Here is a 20,758-nt window from a genome sequence, read left to right as displayed (position 1 = left end):
TCCACTGTTCTGACCTCCTCAATCATTTTTGTCGCTGTTACAAAGCTGAGTTGACCCCTTGCACTGATAATTGAAATCAAAACATCCAGAGAGGAGCACCTGCCTTATAATCTGTTAAAAAAGTGTATCAAGGGATGTCAGCCATTTTTAAAGCAACTTGTGGTGGTTGAAAATAATTCCCTGACACTCACTTTAAAATAAACAAGTAACAATTTATTTACCTAACTAACAGTGAACAAATTAACTAAATTATTAACAAACAGAACAAGTCCTTTCCAATGACTTCTCAAATACAACAAAATTCTAATGGTATGCTGTTCCAATAAATACACTTATAAAAAAAACAAATAGAATTTAGTCTCTCAGAAAGACATAGCCAGGTTATGTCTTTCAGAACTTTGTGTCTTCCGTCCATTGATTCCTCCTCTAGGAACGCTTCCAGGAACTTTTTGATCAGGCGTGCCTTTTTTACATCATTGGTACTGTTAGTACCTACATGGCTATGTTTTCTCTCTCATAGATAGATGACTGTAAGAGCTATTCTCTCTTAGCAGATGGCAGTTGGCTCTGGGATCTCTCACCCACTGCCCCTTTCTTCATACCACTGACGACGTAACAATTTTTTTTACATAGGATTGGTTTGATGTTGTCAAAATGATCAGATTTAAATTTAATCGGTTAGTGGTAGTTGAGGGCCTGGTTCAAATTCATTTGTCTTGGCCTTTCAACATAAATGTTTCAATTCGGTTACTTTCTGTGCAGACATTCCCACAAGCTACTACCCACAGACGTTTTGTTTAAATCTCTAAGCATAGAAGAAAACACCATCCACCCCCCAGCATTTTAAAATTTTACACACTCTAAATTCTAATGTCCAGTCTCCCAATCTGCAATTAATCTATCCAACACGGCAACAGTCATCCCCCTGAAAAATTCAATCAAGTTAGTAAGACATGTCCTGCCCTGCACAAAGCCATGCTGACTGTCCCCAATTAGACCATCCTTTTCCAAACATATGTAAATTATCCCTAAACATTTTCTCCAATAAATTCTCAACTACAGGTGTGAGACTCATCGCTCTATAGTTGCCTGGATTATCCCTATTTCCCTTCTTAAACAGAAGACTCAGAGTCACAGAGATGTACAGCACAGAAACAGACCCCTTGGTCCAACTCGTCCATGCTGATCAGATATCCCAACCCAATCTAGTCCCATCTGCCAGCATTTGGCCCGTATCCCTCCAAACCCTTCCAATTCATACCCACCCAGATGCCTTTTAAATGTTACAATTGTACTAGCCTCCACTTCATCTGGCAGCTCATTCCATACTATTAGTGAAAAAGTTGCCTTTTAGGTCTCTTTTATATCTTTCTCCTCTCACCGTAAACCTATGCCCTCTCGTTCTGGACTCCCCCACCCAGGGAAAAGACTTTGTCTATTTATCCTATTCATCCTCATGATTTTATAAACCTCTACAAGGTCACTCCTCAGTCTCCAACGCTCCAGGATAAACAGCCCCAGCCTGTTCAGACTCTCCCTATAGCTCAAATCCTCCAACTCTGGCAACATCCTTGTAAATCTTTTCTGAACCCTTTCAAGTTTCACAACATCATTCCAATAGGAAGGAGACCAGAAATGCACACAATATTCCAACAGTGGCCTAACGAATGTCCTGTACAGTCGCAACATGACCTCCCAACTCCAGTACTGAATACCAATAAAAGAAAGCATACCAAACGCCTTCTTCACTATCCTTTTCTACCTGTGACTCCACTTACAAGGAGCTAAGGTCTCTCTGTTCAGAACAACATTAATCACTCGCATGTCCTCCAGGACCTTTTCAGTAGCGAGTGAGAATACAAAGATCTTGATCAAGGCCCCAGCAATCTCCTCTCTTGCCTCTCTCAATTAACCAGGGGTAGCTACCATTGGGACCTGGGGACTTATCTATGTTAATGCTATTCAAGAGGTTCAACACAACTTCTTTCTTGATCTCAAAATGCCCTATCGCATCAGCAGGCTCCAAACTAATCTCACTATCCTCCACATCGTTTTCCTGAGTGAATACCAATGCAAAGTACTCATTTAGGATCTCACCCACATCCTCTGCCTCCAAGCACAAGTTCCCTACCTTCTCCCCAGTTATCCACTTGTTTTAATGTATCAATAGAATGCTTCTTTCACCCTACTTGCCAAGATCATTTTATGGTCCCTTCTTTTGTATCTAATTCCCTGCTTTCCTTAAATTCCTCACCGGCTCTATCCGATTTTAGCTTCCTAAACCTTACACACATGCTTCTTTTCTCCTTCTGACTAAATTCTCAACCTCCTTCATTATCCAAGGGTCCCTTATCTTGCACCCGTGTTCCTCCTCTGTACTAGAGCATGTTGGTCTTTAACTCTCCACCATGTCTTTAAACTGTTCCCACATGCCAAAGGTGGACTTGTGTAATAACAGCTCCTCCCAATTAACACTCCCCAGCTCTAGCCTAATACTAACATAGTTTGCCCTGCCCCAATTTAGTACCTCTCCACAAAGTCCCGACTTATCCTTACTTGTAGCTATTTTAAAACTTAAGAAGTTGTGATCCTTACTTGTAGCTATTTTAAAAGTTTCAAAAATGCTCTCCCATTGAAAGATCAGTCACCTGGCCAGATTCATTAGCCAGTGCAAGGTCCAGTATGGCCCCTCCTCAAGTTGTGCAATCCACATGCTGTTTCAAGAAACTTTCTTGAATGCACTTAACAAATTCTGCCTTACCTAAGCCTCTTGCTCTAAGAGAGTCCCAGTCAATATTGGGGAAGTTAAATATGACCCAATATGACAATTTGTTTTTATTGCACCTTTCCAAAATCAGCCTATATATTTGTCTTGGTGGTTGTTGGGACACCTATAGTATAATCCAGCAGAATGATTCCACCCATCTTATTGTTCAGTGCTACCCAAGTTGCCTCAGTTAATGTGCCCTCCACCACATCCAACTGACCACAGATATAACATTCTCTCTGACTGGTAACGTAATTCCTCCACCTCTTTTAACTTCCTCTCTATCTTGTCTAAAACACTGAAACTCTGGAACATTGAGCAGCCTGTCCTGTCTTGGCCATAACAACAGTCCCATGTACTGATCCTGCCTCCAAGCTCTAGAGTTTCAGCTACTGTAATGTTTGTTTATGGCTATACTGTAACATCTCATGATGGACTTTATTTTGCCATTGCTCTGATCACTACAGACATTGGGAAAATACCAGCAACTGTTCTGTCTCTTTAGCCTCAACTGGACTTTCCATGATTATAGGTGAAGGTATGACTTTCAGTCCTTCAACTACTGCAGCTATCACTAGTCTAGACAACAAGGCACACTCTAGCCTAACTGAGATTACTTATTTTATTTATCAACACAATTATTTTTTATTAAACTCTTGGGGAAAATTAACTCCTTCTCCAGCAGGAAATTTTGAATAGCTCCTGTACTTCTTAGTGCTGTTTTAGGCTTAGATGATTAGATTAGATTACTTACAGTGTGGAAACAGGCCCTTCGGCCCAACAAGTCCACATCGACCCGCCGAAGCGCAACCCACCCATGCTCCTACATTTACCCCTTACCTAACACTACGGGCAATTTGGCATGGCTAATTCACCTAACCTGCACATCTTTGGACTGTGGGAGGAAACCGGAGCACCCGGAGGAAACCCACGCACTCACGGGGAGAATGTGCAAACTCCACACAGTCAGTCGCCTGAGGCGGGAATTGAACCACTGTGCCACCGTGCCGCCTACGGTGCTTCCTTCCTTTTTAACTTCCAGGATTGAGAACGAACCTGTCCCAGCCCATTACAGCGAAAAGACTGCGTCTTCTGATTCTTACCTCCATCCTAACTACTTTCCTTTCTGATTTGAGAAGAGTACCCAGCTATCCATTCCTTACCTTGGCTAGTTGCTTTCCTTTCACTCTCCTATCTCTTATCCCTTTTGAATTTATGACGGTAACAGAGGAAAAGGTTCAGTTTTAAGCATTAACTCCGAATCATCAGCCATTATTGCCTCCTACTCTGCAGTTGCAACCCTTTAGCTCTCAGCATGAGTTCTTATTATGGAAGGCAGTGAGCTTTCAAATTTCTCTCAGAAAATAACCTCTCTAAAAGCATCAAACATATAAGTTTCAACTTCCAATGCTCTTACCCACATGTTAAAATTACGTTCCTTAACAGTCTCAAAATCAGCACAGGCTTGCCTAGGCTGTTACCTTCAATTCTGGAAACTTTGCACTACCTCATATGAAGCTAATACTGGCTTCTTCATTCTATCATAATCTTGAGAAATCTCCTCTGATAGAGAAGCATAAATTTCTTACTTTGGCATCTTACTTTGGAATAGGAATGTCCAGTCCTCTTTTGCCCAATTCATTTGTCTAGCTATTTTCCCAACTTTTTTCTCAATTTTGGAAGAGTCAGTGCAAATTCATTCGCTGCACCAGTGATAGTATCAAGTACATCATTTTCAGGAAACATTCATGCTCTTCCACTCTAATTCATTCCCACACTCTTGATTCCAGTTTTCTCATGTTTATTTCCTAAATTAATTCTCTCTCTATTTTCTTAACCTTTTCTGCTCTTTAACTTTTTTCTTCTCTTGAAAATCCAACTCCACTTTTAATATTCTCTCCTCATGCTCAAGCCACTTTAACTGTAACTGTAACTGAATACTACTGGATTCTGAATTTCACGACCTTAAGTTATATTTCCATTTATATTTCCGCAAAACTGAAGTGCTGTTAGTATCTCAATTATTTCTTAGTTTTAGTTCTGTCAGGAAATCAAATTGGGTTCTACATGTTCCATTTCTGTTGTTTCCAGTGCCATATCTTAAATGCAGTATAGAGAACCTGGGTGTTTTCCTTCACCTGTATTATCTATTAGTACCACGCTCAAAACCTCATTGAATTTAAAGCAGAGGCATTCTTGGATGGGCCTGCATAATTTGTCATGACTCACTAAATCAAACCCCGCTAAAATTAGTATACTATATTCCCCAATTTACCCGATTTTCAAACACAGGTTAATAGAATTAGTGGGTGACACGGTGGCACAGTGGTTAGCACTGCTGTCTCACAGCACCAAAGACCCGGTTTCAATTCCCGCCTCAGGCAACTGTGTGGAGTTTGCACATTCTTCCCGTGTCTGCGTTGGTTTCCTCTGGGTGCTCAGATTTCCTCCCACAGTCCAAAAAAAATGTGCCGGTTAGGTGAATTGGCCATGCTAAATTGCCCATAGTGTTAGGTGAAGGGGTAAATGTAGGGGAATGGGTCTGGGTTGCTTTTTGGTGGGTCAGTGTGGACTTGTTGGGCCGAAGGGCCTGTTTCCACACTGTAGGTAATCTAAGTAATCCAATCTAAGAAACCAGGTTTACATACTTCACAAGAATTACTACATATTACAAGTAATTAGATTCTAGCCACAAGTAAACTGTTACAAATGATCTCTAATTCCCTTATGAACTCCCCTTTACATCCATAGAAATGTTCTACTGAAAAAAGACATGAGGGGAAATACTCAAAATACGGTTTATTAGTCTTTGTTCCGAAGTGCTGTTGAGTTGTTTCTGGTGTTCTGAAAGTTTATTCTTGACTTCCTTCTGTTTTATAAGAGCCACTTATAAAATAGCTCTGATATATCAATTAGAAGTCACACTCTATGACAACTACTAAGTGTAATATAAAATGAATTTCTTCACATTGAAAAGTGAGTTGAGTTGTGTCCCAGCCCCAAACTTTTCTGTTACTTGAGAATGAATTAACAAGGCTTTTTGTATGGAACCACAACAGGTGAGTGAGATACTAAACCTCTATTTCACATCAGTATTTACTGTGGAGAAGTTACACGGAAAATACAGAACTCTGAGAAATAAACAGTGACATCTTAAAAAGTGTCTATATTACAGACTGGTCTTAAAATGCATAAAGATGGCTAAGTTCCCGGGATCTAATTAGAACCTGATTAGCCTCCCAGCACTTTGTGGGAAGCTAGAGAAGAGATTGCTGGGTATCTTGCTGAAATATTTGTATCACTGACAGCCACATTGAGGTGCCAGAGGCTCGCTAATGTGGTGCCATTATTTAAGAAAGATGATAAGGTGGAAAAGCCAGGGAACTATAGATCGGTGAGCCTGACGTCTGTGTTGGGTAGGTTGTTGGAGGGGATTCTGAGGTAAATGAAGTTACATGCATTTGGAAAGGGAAGGACTGATTTGGGATAGTCACATGGTTGTGTGTGTGGAAAATTGTGTCTCACGAACTTGATTGCGATTTTTGAAGACGTGACAAAGAAGACTGATAAAGCCAGAGTGGTGACCATTGTTTACATGGACTTCAGTAAAGTATTCAACAAGGTTCCACATGGCAGATTGGCAAGCAAGGTTAAATCACATGGAATGTAGGGGAACTAACCAATTAGATATGATTTTGACCTGAAGGAAGGAAACCTTTTTTTTTTAAAGAATTCTTTCATGGTATGAAGGCTTCACTAGTTAAGCTATGTTTCTCCTGACAATTAGCAATGGGTCATCATTAGACTCTTAATTCCAGATTTTATGGATTGTCGGTTTGCTCTCCGAACTGGTGGGTTTGTTTTCAGTTATTTCATTACCATGTTAGGTAACATTATCAGTGAACCTCTGGTGAAGTGTTGGTGCTCTGTCCCATTTGCTATTTGTGTGTCTTGGTTTGTTGTGGTGGGACGTATCATTTCCAGTTGTTGCAGAGAAGTTGGTAACTGGGGTTCACATCTATGTTCGGTAATGGAGATTAGGTCTGAATACCAGGCATCTAAGAATTCCCATATATGTCGTTGTTTGGCTTCTTCCAGGATGGATGCATTGTCCCAGTTGAACTGGTGTCCCTTTTCCTCTGTGTGTATGCGTACTAGCGATAGGTAGTCATGTCTTTTGGTGGCTAGTTGGTGCTCATGTATCCTGATGGCTAGTTTCCTGCCGATTTATCCAATTTAATGTTTGTTGGAGTCCTTGCAGGATATTTTGTACATTACTTTCGTTCTACTGATTGTGGGTATGGTATCCTTTAACTTCATCAGTAATTGTTCTAGTGTGGTGGTAGGTTTGTGGGCTAAGATGATGCCTAGGGGTCAGAGTGGTCTAGTGATCATCTCTGAAAAGTCTTTGATGTATGGTAGGGTGACTAGAATTTCAGGGCATATTGTGTATTCCTGTGCAGGAATCGGCAGATTGCGCTCATCAATTAACCATTCAAAATTTTTTATGGGCGTTTCTCCTCATCTTCTCATAGCTGCAGGGTGCTGTGCCTTGTTTAAATAGTGTCCTGATGCAGTTCCAATTTTTGGTGTTCGAATGGTTGCTTTTGTAGTTGAGTATCTGGTCAGTCTGTGTGGTTTTCCCGTAAACACTGGTTTGCAGTTCTCCATTCGTTTTTCATTCTACGGGTGTCGTCCAAAAAGGGTTGTTGGTTATTGTTCTCTCCCTCTCAGAAACAGAACTAGAAATGATACCACCCACCACAACAAACAAATGTCACATAAATAGCAAGCCAGACAGAACGTAGAGTCATAGAGATGTACAGCATGGAAACAGATATTCGACCCAACCCGTCCATGCCGGCCAGATATCCCAACCCAATCTAGTCCCATCTGCCAGCACCAGCCCATATCCCGCCAAACCCTTCCTAATCATATACTCATCCAAATGCCTCTTAAATGTTGCAATTGTACCAGGCTCTACCACTTTGTCTGGCAGCTCATTCCATACACGTACCACCCTGTGTGTGAAAATGTTGCCCCTTAGGTCTCTTTTATATCTTTCCCCTCTCACCCTAAACCTATGCCCTCCAGTTCTGGACTCCCCGACCACAGGGAAAAGACTCTGCCTATTTACCCTATCCATGCCCTTCATAATTTTCTATAAGGTCACCCCTCAGCCTCCGACACTCCAGGGAAAAGAGCCCCAGCCTGTTCAGCCCCTCCCTATAGCTCAAATCCTGCAACCCTGGCAACATCCTCGTAAATTTTTTCTGAACCCTTTCAAGTTTCACAACATCTTTCCGATAGGAAGGAGACCAGAATTGCACGCAATATTCCAACAGTGGCCTAACCAATGTCCTGTACAGTTGCAACATGATCTCCCAACTCCTGTACTCAATACTCTGACCAATAAAAGAAAGCATACCAAATGCCTTCTTCACTATCCTATCTACCTGCGACTCCACTTTGAAGGAGCTTTGAACCTGCATTCCAAGGTCTCTTTGTTCAGCAACACTCCCTAGGACCTTACCATTAAGGTTATAAGTCCTGCTAAGATTTGCTTTCCCAAAATGCAGCACCTTGCATCTATCTGAATTAAACTCCATCTGCCACTTCTCAGCCCATTGGCCCATCTGGTCAAGACCCTATTGTAATCTGAGGTAATCCTCTTTGCTGTCCACTACACCTCCAATTTTGGTGTCATCTGCAAACTTAATAACTGTACTTCTTATGCTCACATCCAAATCATTTATGTAAATGACAATAAGTAGAGGACCCAGCACTGATCCTTGTGGCACTCCACTGGTCACAGGCCTCCAGTCTGAAAAACAACCCTCCACCACCAACCTCTGAGCAAGTTCTGTATCCAAATAGCTCATTCTCCCTGTATTCCATGAGATCTAACCTTGCTGATCAGTCTCCCATGGGGAACCTTTTCGAACGCCTTACTGAAGTCCATATCGATCACATCAACCGCTCTGCCCTCATCAATCCTCTTTGTTACTTCTTCAAAAAACTCAATCAAGTTTGTGAGACATGATTTCCCACACTCAAAACCATGTTGACTGTCCCTGATCAGTCCTTGCCTTTCTAAATACATGTACATCCTGTCCCTCAGGATTCCCTTCAACAACTTGCCCACCACCGAGGTCAGGTTCACTGGTCTATAGTTCCCTGGCTTGTCCTTACCACCCTTCTTAAACAGTGGCACCAGGTTTGTCAACCTCCGGTCTTCCGGCACCTCACCTGTGACTATTGATGATACAAGTATCTCAGCAAGAGGCCCAGCAATTGCTTCTCTAGCTTCTCACAGAGGTCTCGGGTACACCTGATCAGGTCCTGGGGATTTATCCACCTTTACCCATTTTAAGACATCCAGCACTTCCTCCTCTGTAATCTGGACATTTTGCAAGACATCACCATCTATTTCCCTACCGTCTATACCCTCCATATCCTTTTCCACAGTAAATACTGATGCAAAATACTCATTTAGTATCTCCCTCATTTTCTGCGGCTGCACACAAAGGCCACCTTGCTGATCTTTGAGGGGCCCTATTCTCTCCCTAGTTACCCTTTTGTCCTTAATGTATTTGTAAAAACCCTTTGGATTCTCCTTAATTCTGTTTGCCAAAGCTATCTCATGTCCCCTTTTTGGCCTCCTGATTTCCCTCTTAAGTATACTCCTACTTCCTTTATACTTCACCAGAGGCTCACTGTTGATGTTACCTAGTGTGGTGACGAAACGTCTGAAAACAAACCCACCAATTCAGTGAGTAAACTGACAACCTGAGCTACAAATCTTCTCATTTTTTACTGAATTCAAATTTTGTCATCTGTCACAATAGGATTCAAACTCGGATCCTCGGTAATTACTACGATGTCTGGATTAATAGTCCAGCAATAATACCACTAGGCCATTGCTACCTTTAAGCAGCAGATAGAGAGTAGTGGTGGCTGATTTTCAATCTGGAAGCTTGTGACCAGTGGTGTGCTGCAAGGGTCAGTGCTGGATAAGTGGTCTATGAATATAACAGGTATGATTAGTAAGTTTCCAGATGACACCAAAATTGTTGGTGTAGTAAATAGTGAAGAAGGTTATTTCAGAGTATGAGCCAATGGGTTGAGGAATGGCAGATGGAGTTCAATTTAGATAAATGTAAGGTGTTGCATTTTGGTTAGACAAGTCAGGGCAGTATTTATGCATGTAATGGTCAGATCCTGGGAAATGTTGCAAACAAAGATACCGAGGATTGGAGGTGCACATTTCCTTGAAATTGGAGTCTCAGTGAGACAGGGTGGTAAAGAATTGTATGCATTGGTCTATGTCTTGAGTATAGGAGTTGGGAGGTCACGTTGAGAAAGCCTTACACACCTGCCAAGGAGGTGTGGGAAAGTGCTTGACGACGGGTTTGGGGAGGGGGTGGCGCACTGAAGAGCTGGTGTTATTTGTTCAGAAGAATTGGGGACATTTGTTCTTAGTGTCAATGAATCAGTGTAAATAAGGTGATTACATTTGTTCACTTGTGGAATGTGTGGCAGTACTCCCTTCTCAGGCCGGGGCTGGAAGATTGCACATATTTTACAGTTGGATGTTGGATAACTAAATTTCTGGTTCATAAGATTCTGAAAGACTGAAGCGACTGGGCTTGTATACCCTTGAGTTTAGAAGACTGAGAGGGGATCGGATTGAGACGTATAAGATTATGAAAGGATTGGACACTCTGGCAGCAGGAAACATGGCTGAGTGCCGAACCAGAGGACACAGCTTAAAAATACGGGGTAGACCATTTAGGACAGAGATTAGGAGAAACTTCTTCACCCAGAGAGTGGTGGCTGTGTGGAATGCTCTGCCCCAGAGGGCAGTAGAGGCCCAGTCTCTGGATTCATTTAAGAAAGAGTTGGATAGAGCTCTCAAAGATAGTGGAATCAAGGGTTATGGAGATAAGGCAGGAACAGGATACTGATTAGGAATGATCAGCCATGATCATGTTGAATGGCGGTACAGGCTCGAAGAGCTGAATGGCCTACTCCTGCACCTATTGTCTATTGTCTATATTGAAGACTCTTACAAAACTCATACTCAATAGGAAAATAACTTGTAATTTAATAAGTTGAGTGGAATATGCATGTAATAGTTCAATCCTGATACATTTTCATGTATACCACACTGAGCAGATTTGAATTTATGAAGCTTAGCTCCCTAATCTTGACTGTTCTGGAATGTGAATGTCTCATTAACCTTATAAGCTAGGAAAACATGAAGGCTGAAACTGACATAGTAACAAAGTTGGAAGATGTTCATGTGTAAGAGAGAGAAAAAAATTTCTTCTGTAAATTATCTCCATAGTGTAGGGATCTTTTGTCTCTTTTGGCTGGATGATCAGATATATTCTTATCAAATGGACAGAGCATCCATTTGGATTTTCTCAACCGTGTGTGGTGCAATTTTGCTTCAGTCAAAGTTGAAAGTTCTTTCCACAGCCACTGAAACATAATCACTCAAAAAAATGTAAATTGTCAGTTCAATTAAACAGTTGCAAACAATGATGCCAAAGCTTTGTTCAATCCTTGGCTAATGAGTTGTTGGGTAAGTGGATGGGTATATGAATAGGGAGGTTTTAGAGGGAAATGGGCCAAGTGCTGGCAAATGGGACTAGATTGGTTTGGGATATCTGATCGGCATGAACAAGTTGGACTGAAGGGTCTATTTCGGTGCTGTACATCTCTATGACTATGACTAAATTACGTTCACTGACGTAAGGGTTCTAGATTAGATTAGATTACTTACAGTGTGGAAACAGGCCTTTCGGCCCAACAAGTCCACACCGACCCGCCGAAGCGTAACCCACCCAGACCCATTCTCCTACATATACGCCTTCACCTAACACTACGGGCAATTTAGCATGGCAATTCACCTAACCTGCACATTTTTGGATTGTGGGAGGAAACCGGAGCACCCAGAGGAAACCCACGCAGACACGGGGAAATGTGCAAACTCCACACAGAGAGTCGCCTGAGGTGGGAATTGAGGCAACAGTGCTAACCACTGTGCCACCGTGCTGCCCACAGGTTCAAGGGACACAGAAAGAAAGAGGAGAGAGAAAGAAAAGGAGAGAGAGAGAAAAAAAAGAGAGAAAAAGAGAGAGGAAAAGAGGACAGAAGCTGGTGGAAACGTTTATTCTTTGTGGTCTGATTTGAGTGTACACTTGAATGTTTGTGTTTGTGTGTTGATCCCTGAAGCTCGAGATCCAGGAATGTTATGAATTTAATTTGTATTTTGGGAATGTAAGATGATTTCAAAAGAAAAAGCCATTTTGTAGGACAATGATACTGGACACGTTAACTGAGCGAGGTTACTTCATGACCTTTTCCACATAGTTTAGACTAGTCCCTCGTTATGATGTACTGTTAAAATCAATTGTTCAAAGTTAAAAGCTAGCCAAAGCAATTGACCATTTGGACTGGCCTGATCAGGGTTATGACTTTGATGTGCATGTAGCTTAATTAGTCAAGCGTACTCAGACCTGTCAATGAGTTTCTCTTCCTCTGCAAACTTTTGCCATTTTATTGCTGCTTATCTGATTAAGGAAATATGATGTTTTTATAATTTTAATATCAAGTTCTGTATAATGACAGCTTGGTTGCAGCAATAAGGAGAGTAGCCTGAGAGAGCTCTTAGGGGTAAGAGCTGGCGTCGCTACTCTGCTAACAGTTTTAGAACCTTAGCTCAAGCCTGTCTTGTAGGTATCAATATTGTCGTGTAACATTGGTGCCATTGGTAAATAAAGGTAATAATTTAAACTAAACTGTCTGTAAGAATTTTATATTCCAGACTACCACAGAGTCTGACCTCCAGGATGAACCAAGAGAGAATTACAGGGCATTCAGGGCATTCTCAAATAGGTACTTTGACAATATTACAGCTGTACAGGACATTGGTGTGGCTACTTTTAGAATACTGTGTACAATTCTGGTTTCCCTACTGTAGGAAACATGTCGTTAAACTTGAAAAGATTCAGAAAAGATTTACAATGATATTGCTCGGATTGGAGTGTGAGAGCTAACAGCGAGACGCTGAATAAGCTGTGTCCTTTTCTCTTGGAGTGTCGGAAGCTGAGGGGTGACCTTATCGAGATTTATAAAGTCATGAGGGGCATTGATAGGGTGAATAGCCAAGGTCTTTTACTCAGGGCAGGGGAGTCCAAAACTAGAGAGCATTGGTTTAAGGTGAGAGGGGAAAGATTTAAAAGGGACCTGTGGGATGCCTTTTTCATGCTGAGGGTGGTGCATGTACGGAAAAAGCTGCCAAAGTAGTAGAGGAGGCCGGTATAATTACAACATTTAAAAAGCATCTGGATACATCCACGAATAGGAAGCGTTTCAAATAATATGGGCCAATGCTGGTATATGGGACTAGATCAGTTTAGGAAATCTGTTGGAATAGCTGAGTTGGTCCAAAGGATTTGCTTTCATACTGTATAAGTGAGTAATTCTAAATCACACCATTGTTGGTAGGCAATAGCTTTGTTGTCAATAATATGTCATTAGTCCAAAGACCAAAGGAACATAGAAACTAGGAGCAAATATACGTCCTTTGGTCCTTTGAACCTGCTCCACTATTCAAAATGATCGTGGTTGCTTCTCTATCTCAATGCTATGTCTCCACATTCTCCTCATACACTTGATGCCTTTAAAAACCTAAAGTTTTTTTCTTCAATATAATCAGTAACTTGGCCTCCACAGTGTCCTGTGGTAGAGAATTCCACTGGTTCTCTAACCTTTGAGTAAAGAAGGTTATCTGCATTTAGTCCTAAGTGCTGAGATTGTGTCCCATGTTCTAGATTTCTCAACTAGAGTAAACATCATTCTTACTTCTAATCTGTCTGGTCCTAGTGGAATTTTGAATATTTTAATCAGATCCACTCATCCTTCTAAATCAATCTTTTCTCACAGGCAAGTCTTGTCATCCCCAGCAATAATCAACTTCTCCTTGCCATCCAGCTGCATCAGTGACACTCTACTCGAATTAGTCTGAAACCAGTTCAATTACTGCTTGTTAAAATACAATGCTTGCCACAAATGTCTGGTTACTTACAGCTATACTTTCAAAGAACAGATTAATTTTTTTTCCTCATTTCCACCACCAATTTTAAAAAATACAAATTAAAAGGACTCATTCCTTACAAGATATACAAATGAACTAGTAAAGAACATACCTCATGTTCCAGGAACAATGCCTTTAGCTGACCTCCTGACCAATAATCCAGTGCATAGGCCAACAGTTTCATTGACAGTGTATTGACTCGCAGGAAGTTGCCAACAAAAACAACTCTATTTATCTTCTGTAAACAATAAAAATATGGAATAGTGAAACAATGGTTTGGTTTATTAGAAAATAAAGATGATTGGAAACCACTAGTTTCTATGCTGCAGACTTCTGTGGCAGATAGTCTCAGGAAACCAAGAAAAGTTGTTGAAGGAACCAAAATGGTCGTGTTTTGCAGGGTAGATCTTTACCATCTCACTCTATTAACATTTTCTGTATTTTGGTTTCTCCCATATGAACATATGAAATAGGTGCATACCCTCAAGACTCCTCTACCATCTTATCATGATTAATCTGTTCATTTTGAATTATACATTTCCAGCTACCCCTGACAACCCTTGAATCACCTGCTGAAAACAAATCTATTTATTTCTGTCTCAAGAATATTTGACAACCTCACCTTAGCTGCCTCTGATTCAGTTTCAGAATCTCACGACCTTCAGAAAAATAATTGTCACCTTTGCCCTGAAAGGCCAACCCCAAATTTTAAACCTCTTCCTTGGACTGACTAACAAGAGTAATATTTTTTTCTACTTTTACCTCATCAAGACTAGTCAGGATCTTACATATATTTTTTAAAAGGTCTATAAGGGATATAGGCATTGCTGGCTGACTGGCCGGCCAGCATTTATTGCCCATTCCCGGTTTCTCCGAGAAGGTGGTGGTGAGCTGCTTTCTTGAACCTCGGCTGTAGGTAGGCCCACATTGACTGAACTCCCTCCAAAACAGCAATCAAGTCACCCCAAAACTAGTGGAAACAAACTAGTCTGTCCAACCTATTTTCATAAGACTTATTTCAGGTACCAATAAAGTATTGGTAGCTCGAGCTCAATCAAGAGTGGTAAGGGAGTCAACTCAGCCACATTAGGGATATTTAAACAATCCTTACATGGATGATTTTGGGATAGTGTAGGGAGATGAGCTGAGAATAGTTCACAGGTCGGCGCACCATGGAGGGCCGAAGGGCCTGTTCTCCACTGTATTGTTCTATGATCTAAACATCCCCACTGTAATGTTCAATTGCTTTCGTAACAGATAACATCCCATTAGCTTTCTTGATTACATACTTTACATGTACACTATTACATTTCTGCCCACTCACTCAACTTATCTACATTTGTCTTCAACTTCCATAGGTCTTCCTTACAACGTACTTTCCCAGCCATCTTGGTTCATCTACGAATTTAGCTCATGAAGCCTGTGCTCCTATCATTTAGTTAATAGTTTTCTTCAAATTGCAGCCTAGCATAGATTCTTGCAGTGCTCCACTCATCACTTCCTTCCAAAGACACAAAGATCCATTTATGGATACTGTGTTTTTTGCCAGTCAGACAATTATATTTTATGCTCAGAAAGGAAAGCTTTTATTTTCTGCAATAATCTTTGGGTGATGTTCACATGGCCACATTTCCCAGGTGAAGATTAAGGGTTGCATAACATAAGCAACAGTTTCACAACTAACTCAAAGTTAATTTGCCTGATAATTTGGCAATAGAATAAGTCACCATCTTCACTATGCTCAACTTAATCAAACATAACTTCAGGAAGTACAGCACAATTTAAAACACAAATGTACTGAAGCAGCAAACATTTCTTTTAAATATATCCTGTACGTAGAACTTATATATTTCTGATATATATTTTAATTATTTTACTTTAAAGTGAAGACTTGGGTAATTTGGTTGAAGAGAAAACAAAGACAGTAAAAGGACAAGGAACAGAATATTGAAAATTTCTGAATGCTGCAAAGTCTCTGAGTTTTCATAGCCCTGTACAATGCTGCTTGATCTTCATGTCACAAGGCAGCACTGTAAAGAAGCCGAAAGTACAGAGGATCAAGATCTTCTTATTGGAGATTAGAGTTAAAAAAAACATTTTTAGTAACACTGTTATTGCTCCAGATATGAGTTTTTCTTTCCCATCAGAAAATTACCACCTTAGCATTCTTACCCATGGTTTTGTACTTGAGCCTCATTTTAGGTTTTGAACATTTAGTCTAGTCTGACATCCCAGTACAACAAATGAAAAATAGACTTTATGAGGCAACCTTTATGATATGGCAGTTATAAGAAGGGAGAAAAGTCACAGATACAGTTACATGGAAGGGTTAACTCCAGGAAAGGTAAGAGAGGTAGGTTGGTAGTGCATTTCAAACAAGTATGCTGTTTTGGAAAATGTAAGGGATTAGATTAGATTACTTACAGTGTGGAAATAGGCCCTTCAGCCCAACAAGTCCACACCGACCCTTCAAAGAGCAACACACCCAGACCCATTCCCCTACATTAACCCCTTCACCTAACACTAGAGGCAATTTAGCATGGCCAATTTACCTAACCTGCACATTTTTGGACTGTGGGAGGAAACCGGAGCATCTGGAGGAAACCCATGCAGACACAGGGAGAATGTGCAAACTCCACACAGTTTGTTGCCTGAGGCAGGAATTGAACCAGGTTCTCTGGCACTGTGAGACAGCAGTGCTAACCACTGTGCCACCGTGCTGCCCTAAATGATGGACTCTCAGGGGAATATAGCACGAACAACCAAAATTTCTGGTATTGAGACTGGCTGTAATGCAATGTAATGTATGTCGGGTTCCAAGAAATCGATTGTGTTAGGGGACTCTCTAGACTGAGGCAAATACAGACGTTTCTTAGGCTAGCAGGGAAAAGTCAGAATGGTGTGTTGCCTCGCTGATGCCAGGATCAAGGACGTCTCAGAGAGCAGAATGTTCTCAAGGGGGAAAGAGGGCCCAACAGGGGAGTTCATTGTACACATTGGAACCAATGACACAGGAAGGGAAAAGGTTAAGATTCTGAAGGGAAAATATAAAAAGTTCGGCAGGAATTTAAAAAGAAGGTTCTCGAGAGTAGTAATATGTGGATTACTCCTGCTGCTTTGAGCTAGTGAGGGTAGGAATAGGAGGATAGAGCAGATTAATCCATGGCTGAGGAGCTGGTGTATGGGAGAAGGATTCACATTTTTTGATTCATTGGAATGTCTTCTCAGGTAGAAGTGACCTGTACAAGAAGGACAGATTGCACCAGAATTGGAAGGGGACTAATACACTGGCAGGGAGATTTGCTCGAGCTACTCGGGAGGATTTAAACTAGTAAGGTGGGGACCCAGGGAGATAGTGAGGAAAGAGATCAATCGGAGACTGGTACTGCTGAGAAAAGAAGCAAGTCAAACAGTCAGGGCAGGCAAAGACAAAGCGGAGAACAAGCGGAGAACAATTAAACTGCATTTATTTCAATGCAAGAGGTCTAACAGGGAAGGCAGATGAACTCGGAGCATGGTTAGGAGCATGGGACTGGGATATCATAGCAATTACAGAAACATGGCTCAGGGATGGACATGATTGGCAGTTTCATGTTCCAGGATACAAATGCTACAGGAAGGACAGAAAAGGAGGCAAGAGAGAAGGGGGAGTGCTTTTTTGATAAAGGATAGAATTACAGCTGGACTGAGGGAGGATACTCCCGGAAATACATTCAGGGAAATTATTCGGGTGGAAGTGAGAAATAAGAAAGGGATTATCACCTTAATGGGATTGTATTACAGACCCCCTAATAGTCAAAGGGAAGTTGAGAAACAAATTTGTCAGGAGATCTCAGTTATCTGTAAGAATAATAGGGTGGTTATGGTAGGGGATTTTAACTTTCCATAGACTGGGACTACCATAGTGTTAAGGATTTAAATATCAAGGAATTTGTTAAGATGTACAAGAAAATTTTCTGATTCAGTACATGGATGCACCTAGTAGACAAGATGCAAAACCTGACCTACTCTTGGGAAATACGGCAGGACAGGTGACTGAGGTGTCAATGGGGGAGCACTTTGGGGCCAGCGACCACAATTCTATTAGTTGTGTGATAGTGATGGAAAAGGGTAGACCAGATCTAAAAGTTGAAGTTCTAAATTGGAGAAAGGCCAATTTTGACGATATTAGGCAAGACCTTTCAAAAGCTGAACGGGGGCAGATGTTCGCTGGTAAAGGGACGGCTAGAAAATGGGAAGCCTTAAGAAATGACATAACGAGAGTGCAGTATATTCCTGTTAGCGTGAAAGGAAAGGCTGGTAGATATACAAAATGCTGGATAACTAAAAAAAAATTGAGGGTTTGGTTAAGAAAAAGAAGGAACTTTATGTCAGGTATACACAGGATAGATTGAGTGACTCCTCAGAAGAGTATAAAGGTAGTAGGAATATACATTACAGGAAAATTAGGAGGGCTTTGAGATAGCTTTGGCAAACAGAGTTAAGGAAAATCCAAAGGGTTTTTACAGATACATTAAGGACAAAAGGGTAACTCGGAAGAGAATAGGGTCCCTCAAAGATCAGTAAGGTGGCCTATGTGTGGAGCAGAGAAATAAGAAAAGGATGATTAGCTTAATGGGATTGTATTATAGACCCCCTAATAGTCAAAGGGAAATTGAGGAACAAATTTGTTCTTTACAAATCTGTTTCTCAATTTCCCTTTGACTATTAGGGGGTCTATAATACAATCCCATTAAGGTGATCATCCTTTTCTTATTTCTCAGCTCTGTAAGATAACTGGAGCCACAGGAGATGGGGGAGATATTAAACAAGTATTTTGGATCAGTGTTTACTGTGGAAAAGGGCGTGGAAGATATAGAATGTCAGAAAATAAGTGACGACATCTTGAAAAATATCCATATTACAGAGGAGGAAGTGCAGGATGTCTTGAAAGTTACACTTAAAGTGGATAAATCCCCAGGACCTGATCAGGTGTACCCTGGAACTCTGAGAAGCTAGGGAAGTGATTGCTGGGCCTCTTGCTGAGATGTTTCTAACATCGATAGTCACAGGTGGTATGCTCAAAGACTGGAGGTTGGCTAACGTGGTGCCACTATTTAAGAAAGGTGGTAAGAACAAGCCAGGGTACGATACACCAGTGGGCTTGACACTGGTGGTGGGCAAGGGATGGGACAGGATGTAGATGTATTTGGAAATGCAAGGACTGATTAGGGGCAGTCAACATGGCTTTGCGTGTGGAAAATCATGTCTCTCAAACTTGATTTGAGTTTTTTGAAGAAGTAACAAAGACGATTGTGGAGGGCAGAATGGTAAACGTGATCTATATGAACTTCAGTAAGGCGTTCGACAAGGTTCCACATGGGAGACTGATTAGCAAGGTTATATCTCATGGAATACAGGGAGAACTAGCCATTTGGACACAGAACTAGCTCAAAGGTGGAAGACAGAGGATGGTGGTGGAGGGTTGCTTTTCAGATTAGAGGCCTGTGACCAGTGGAGTGCCACAAGGCTCGGTGCTTGCTTCACTACTTTTTGTCAATTATATAAATGATTTGGATGTGAGCATAACAGGTATAGTTCGTAAGTTTGCAGGTGACACCAAAGTTGGAGGTGTAGTGGACAGCGAAGAAGGTTACCTCGGATTACAGCGGGATCTTGATTAGATGGGCCAATGGATGGAGGAGAGGCAGATGGAGTTTAATTTAGATAAATGAGAGATACTGCATTTTGGTAAAGTAAATCTTAGCAGGACTTACACACTTAAGGTAAGGTCCATGGGTGTTGATGAACAAAGAGACCTTGGAGTATAGTTTCATAGCTCCTTGAAAGTAATCACGGGTAGACAGATTAGTGAAGAAGGCATTTGGTATACTTTCTTTTTCTGATCAGAGTACTGAGTACAGGAGTTGGGAGGTCATGTTGCAGCTGCACAGGTCATTGGTTAGGCCATTGTTGGAATATTTCATGCAATTCTGGTCTCCTTCCTATCGGAAGGATGCTGTGAAACATGACAGGGTTCAGAAAAGATTTACAAAGATGTTGCCAGGGTTGGAGGTTTTGAGCTATAGGGAGAGGTTGAATAGGCTAGGGCTGTTTTATCCAGAGAGTTGGAGACTGAGAGGTGAATTTATAGAGGTTTACAAAATCATGAGGGGAACTGATAGGGTAAACAGACAAGGCCTATTCCCTGGGGTGGGGGGAGTCCAGAACGAGAGGGCATACGTTTAGGGTGAGAGGGTAAAGATATGAAAGAGACCTAAGGGGCAACCTCTTCACACAGAGGGTAGTTCGTGTATGAAATGGGTTGCCAGAGGAAGTGCTGGAGGCTAGTACAATTACAACATTTAAAAGACATCAGGATGGGTATATGAATAGGAAGGGTTTGGAGGGCTACGGACCAGGTGCTGGCAGGTAGGACTAGATTGTATTGGGACATCTGGTCAGCATGGACGAGTTGGACCGAAGAGTCTGTTTCCGTGCTAGCTTCAACATATTTCGAAGTCTTTTGCCAGCAATGAAATATTGGGAGGTAGTCACTCCTTTAAAGTAGAAAAAAAGCGGACAATTTTACATATATCAAGTTCTAAACGCAGCAATATGAAAATGACTAGATAATCTGCTTTTGTGATATTAATTGGTGAACATATATTAGTCAAGACATCCAAGATAACAAATAGATTGTTGTGTTAAACTTGTGTCTTTGGATTTTTTTTTACATCATCATAAGGCCATAATGTCTTATCTGGCAGCACCACCAACAACACAAAATTCCCACAGTACTGCACTGGAGTCAGCTACTTTTTTATATTCAAACCCTAAAGTGGAGCTTCAAATTATAAACACTCGTTCTGAGGCAACAGTGCTATCAACAGAGCAGGATCTTT

The 20,758-nt window shown here is 41.3% G+C and overlaps 1 protein-coding gene across 3 annotated transcripts in view; it reads right to left on the bottom strand.

Annotated features, from left to right (window-relative positions):
* The window catches only part of LOC122556766 (pantothenate kinase 3), a 121,560-nt gene that overhangs the window by 27,305 nt on the left and 73,497 nt on the right, over window positions 1-20,758 (bottom strand). For 2 of the 3 annotated variants that reach the window (XR_015759817.1, XM_043703896.2), the window contains exon 6: window positions 13,987-14,112. Coding sequence is in view for 2 of the 3 variants with exons in the window: in XM_043703896.2 (XP_043559831.1) it covers window positions 13,987-14,112 (126 nt within the window). In the remaining variant the exon portion in view is untranslated. Of the gene's footprint in view, window positions 1-5,929; window positions 7,451-13,986; window positions 14,113-20,758 lie in introns of those variants that run through there. The other variant, XM_043703895.2, reaches the window with a different exon arrangement.

Source organism: Chiloscyllium plagiosum, unplaced genomic scaffold, assembly GCF_037043375.1.
Source record: "Chiloscyllium plagiosum isolate Xiang-an unplaced genomic scaffold, Cpla_swu_hap1 HiC_scaffold_16, whole genome shotgun sequence".
NCBI classification, from domain to species: Eukaryota; Metazoa; Chordata; class Chondrichthyes; order Orectolobiformes; family Hemiscylliidae; genus Chiloscyllium; species Chiloscyllium plagiosum.
This window is presented reverse-complemented; position numbering and strand designations above follow the sequence as displayed.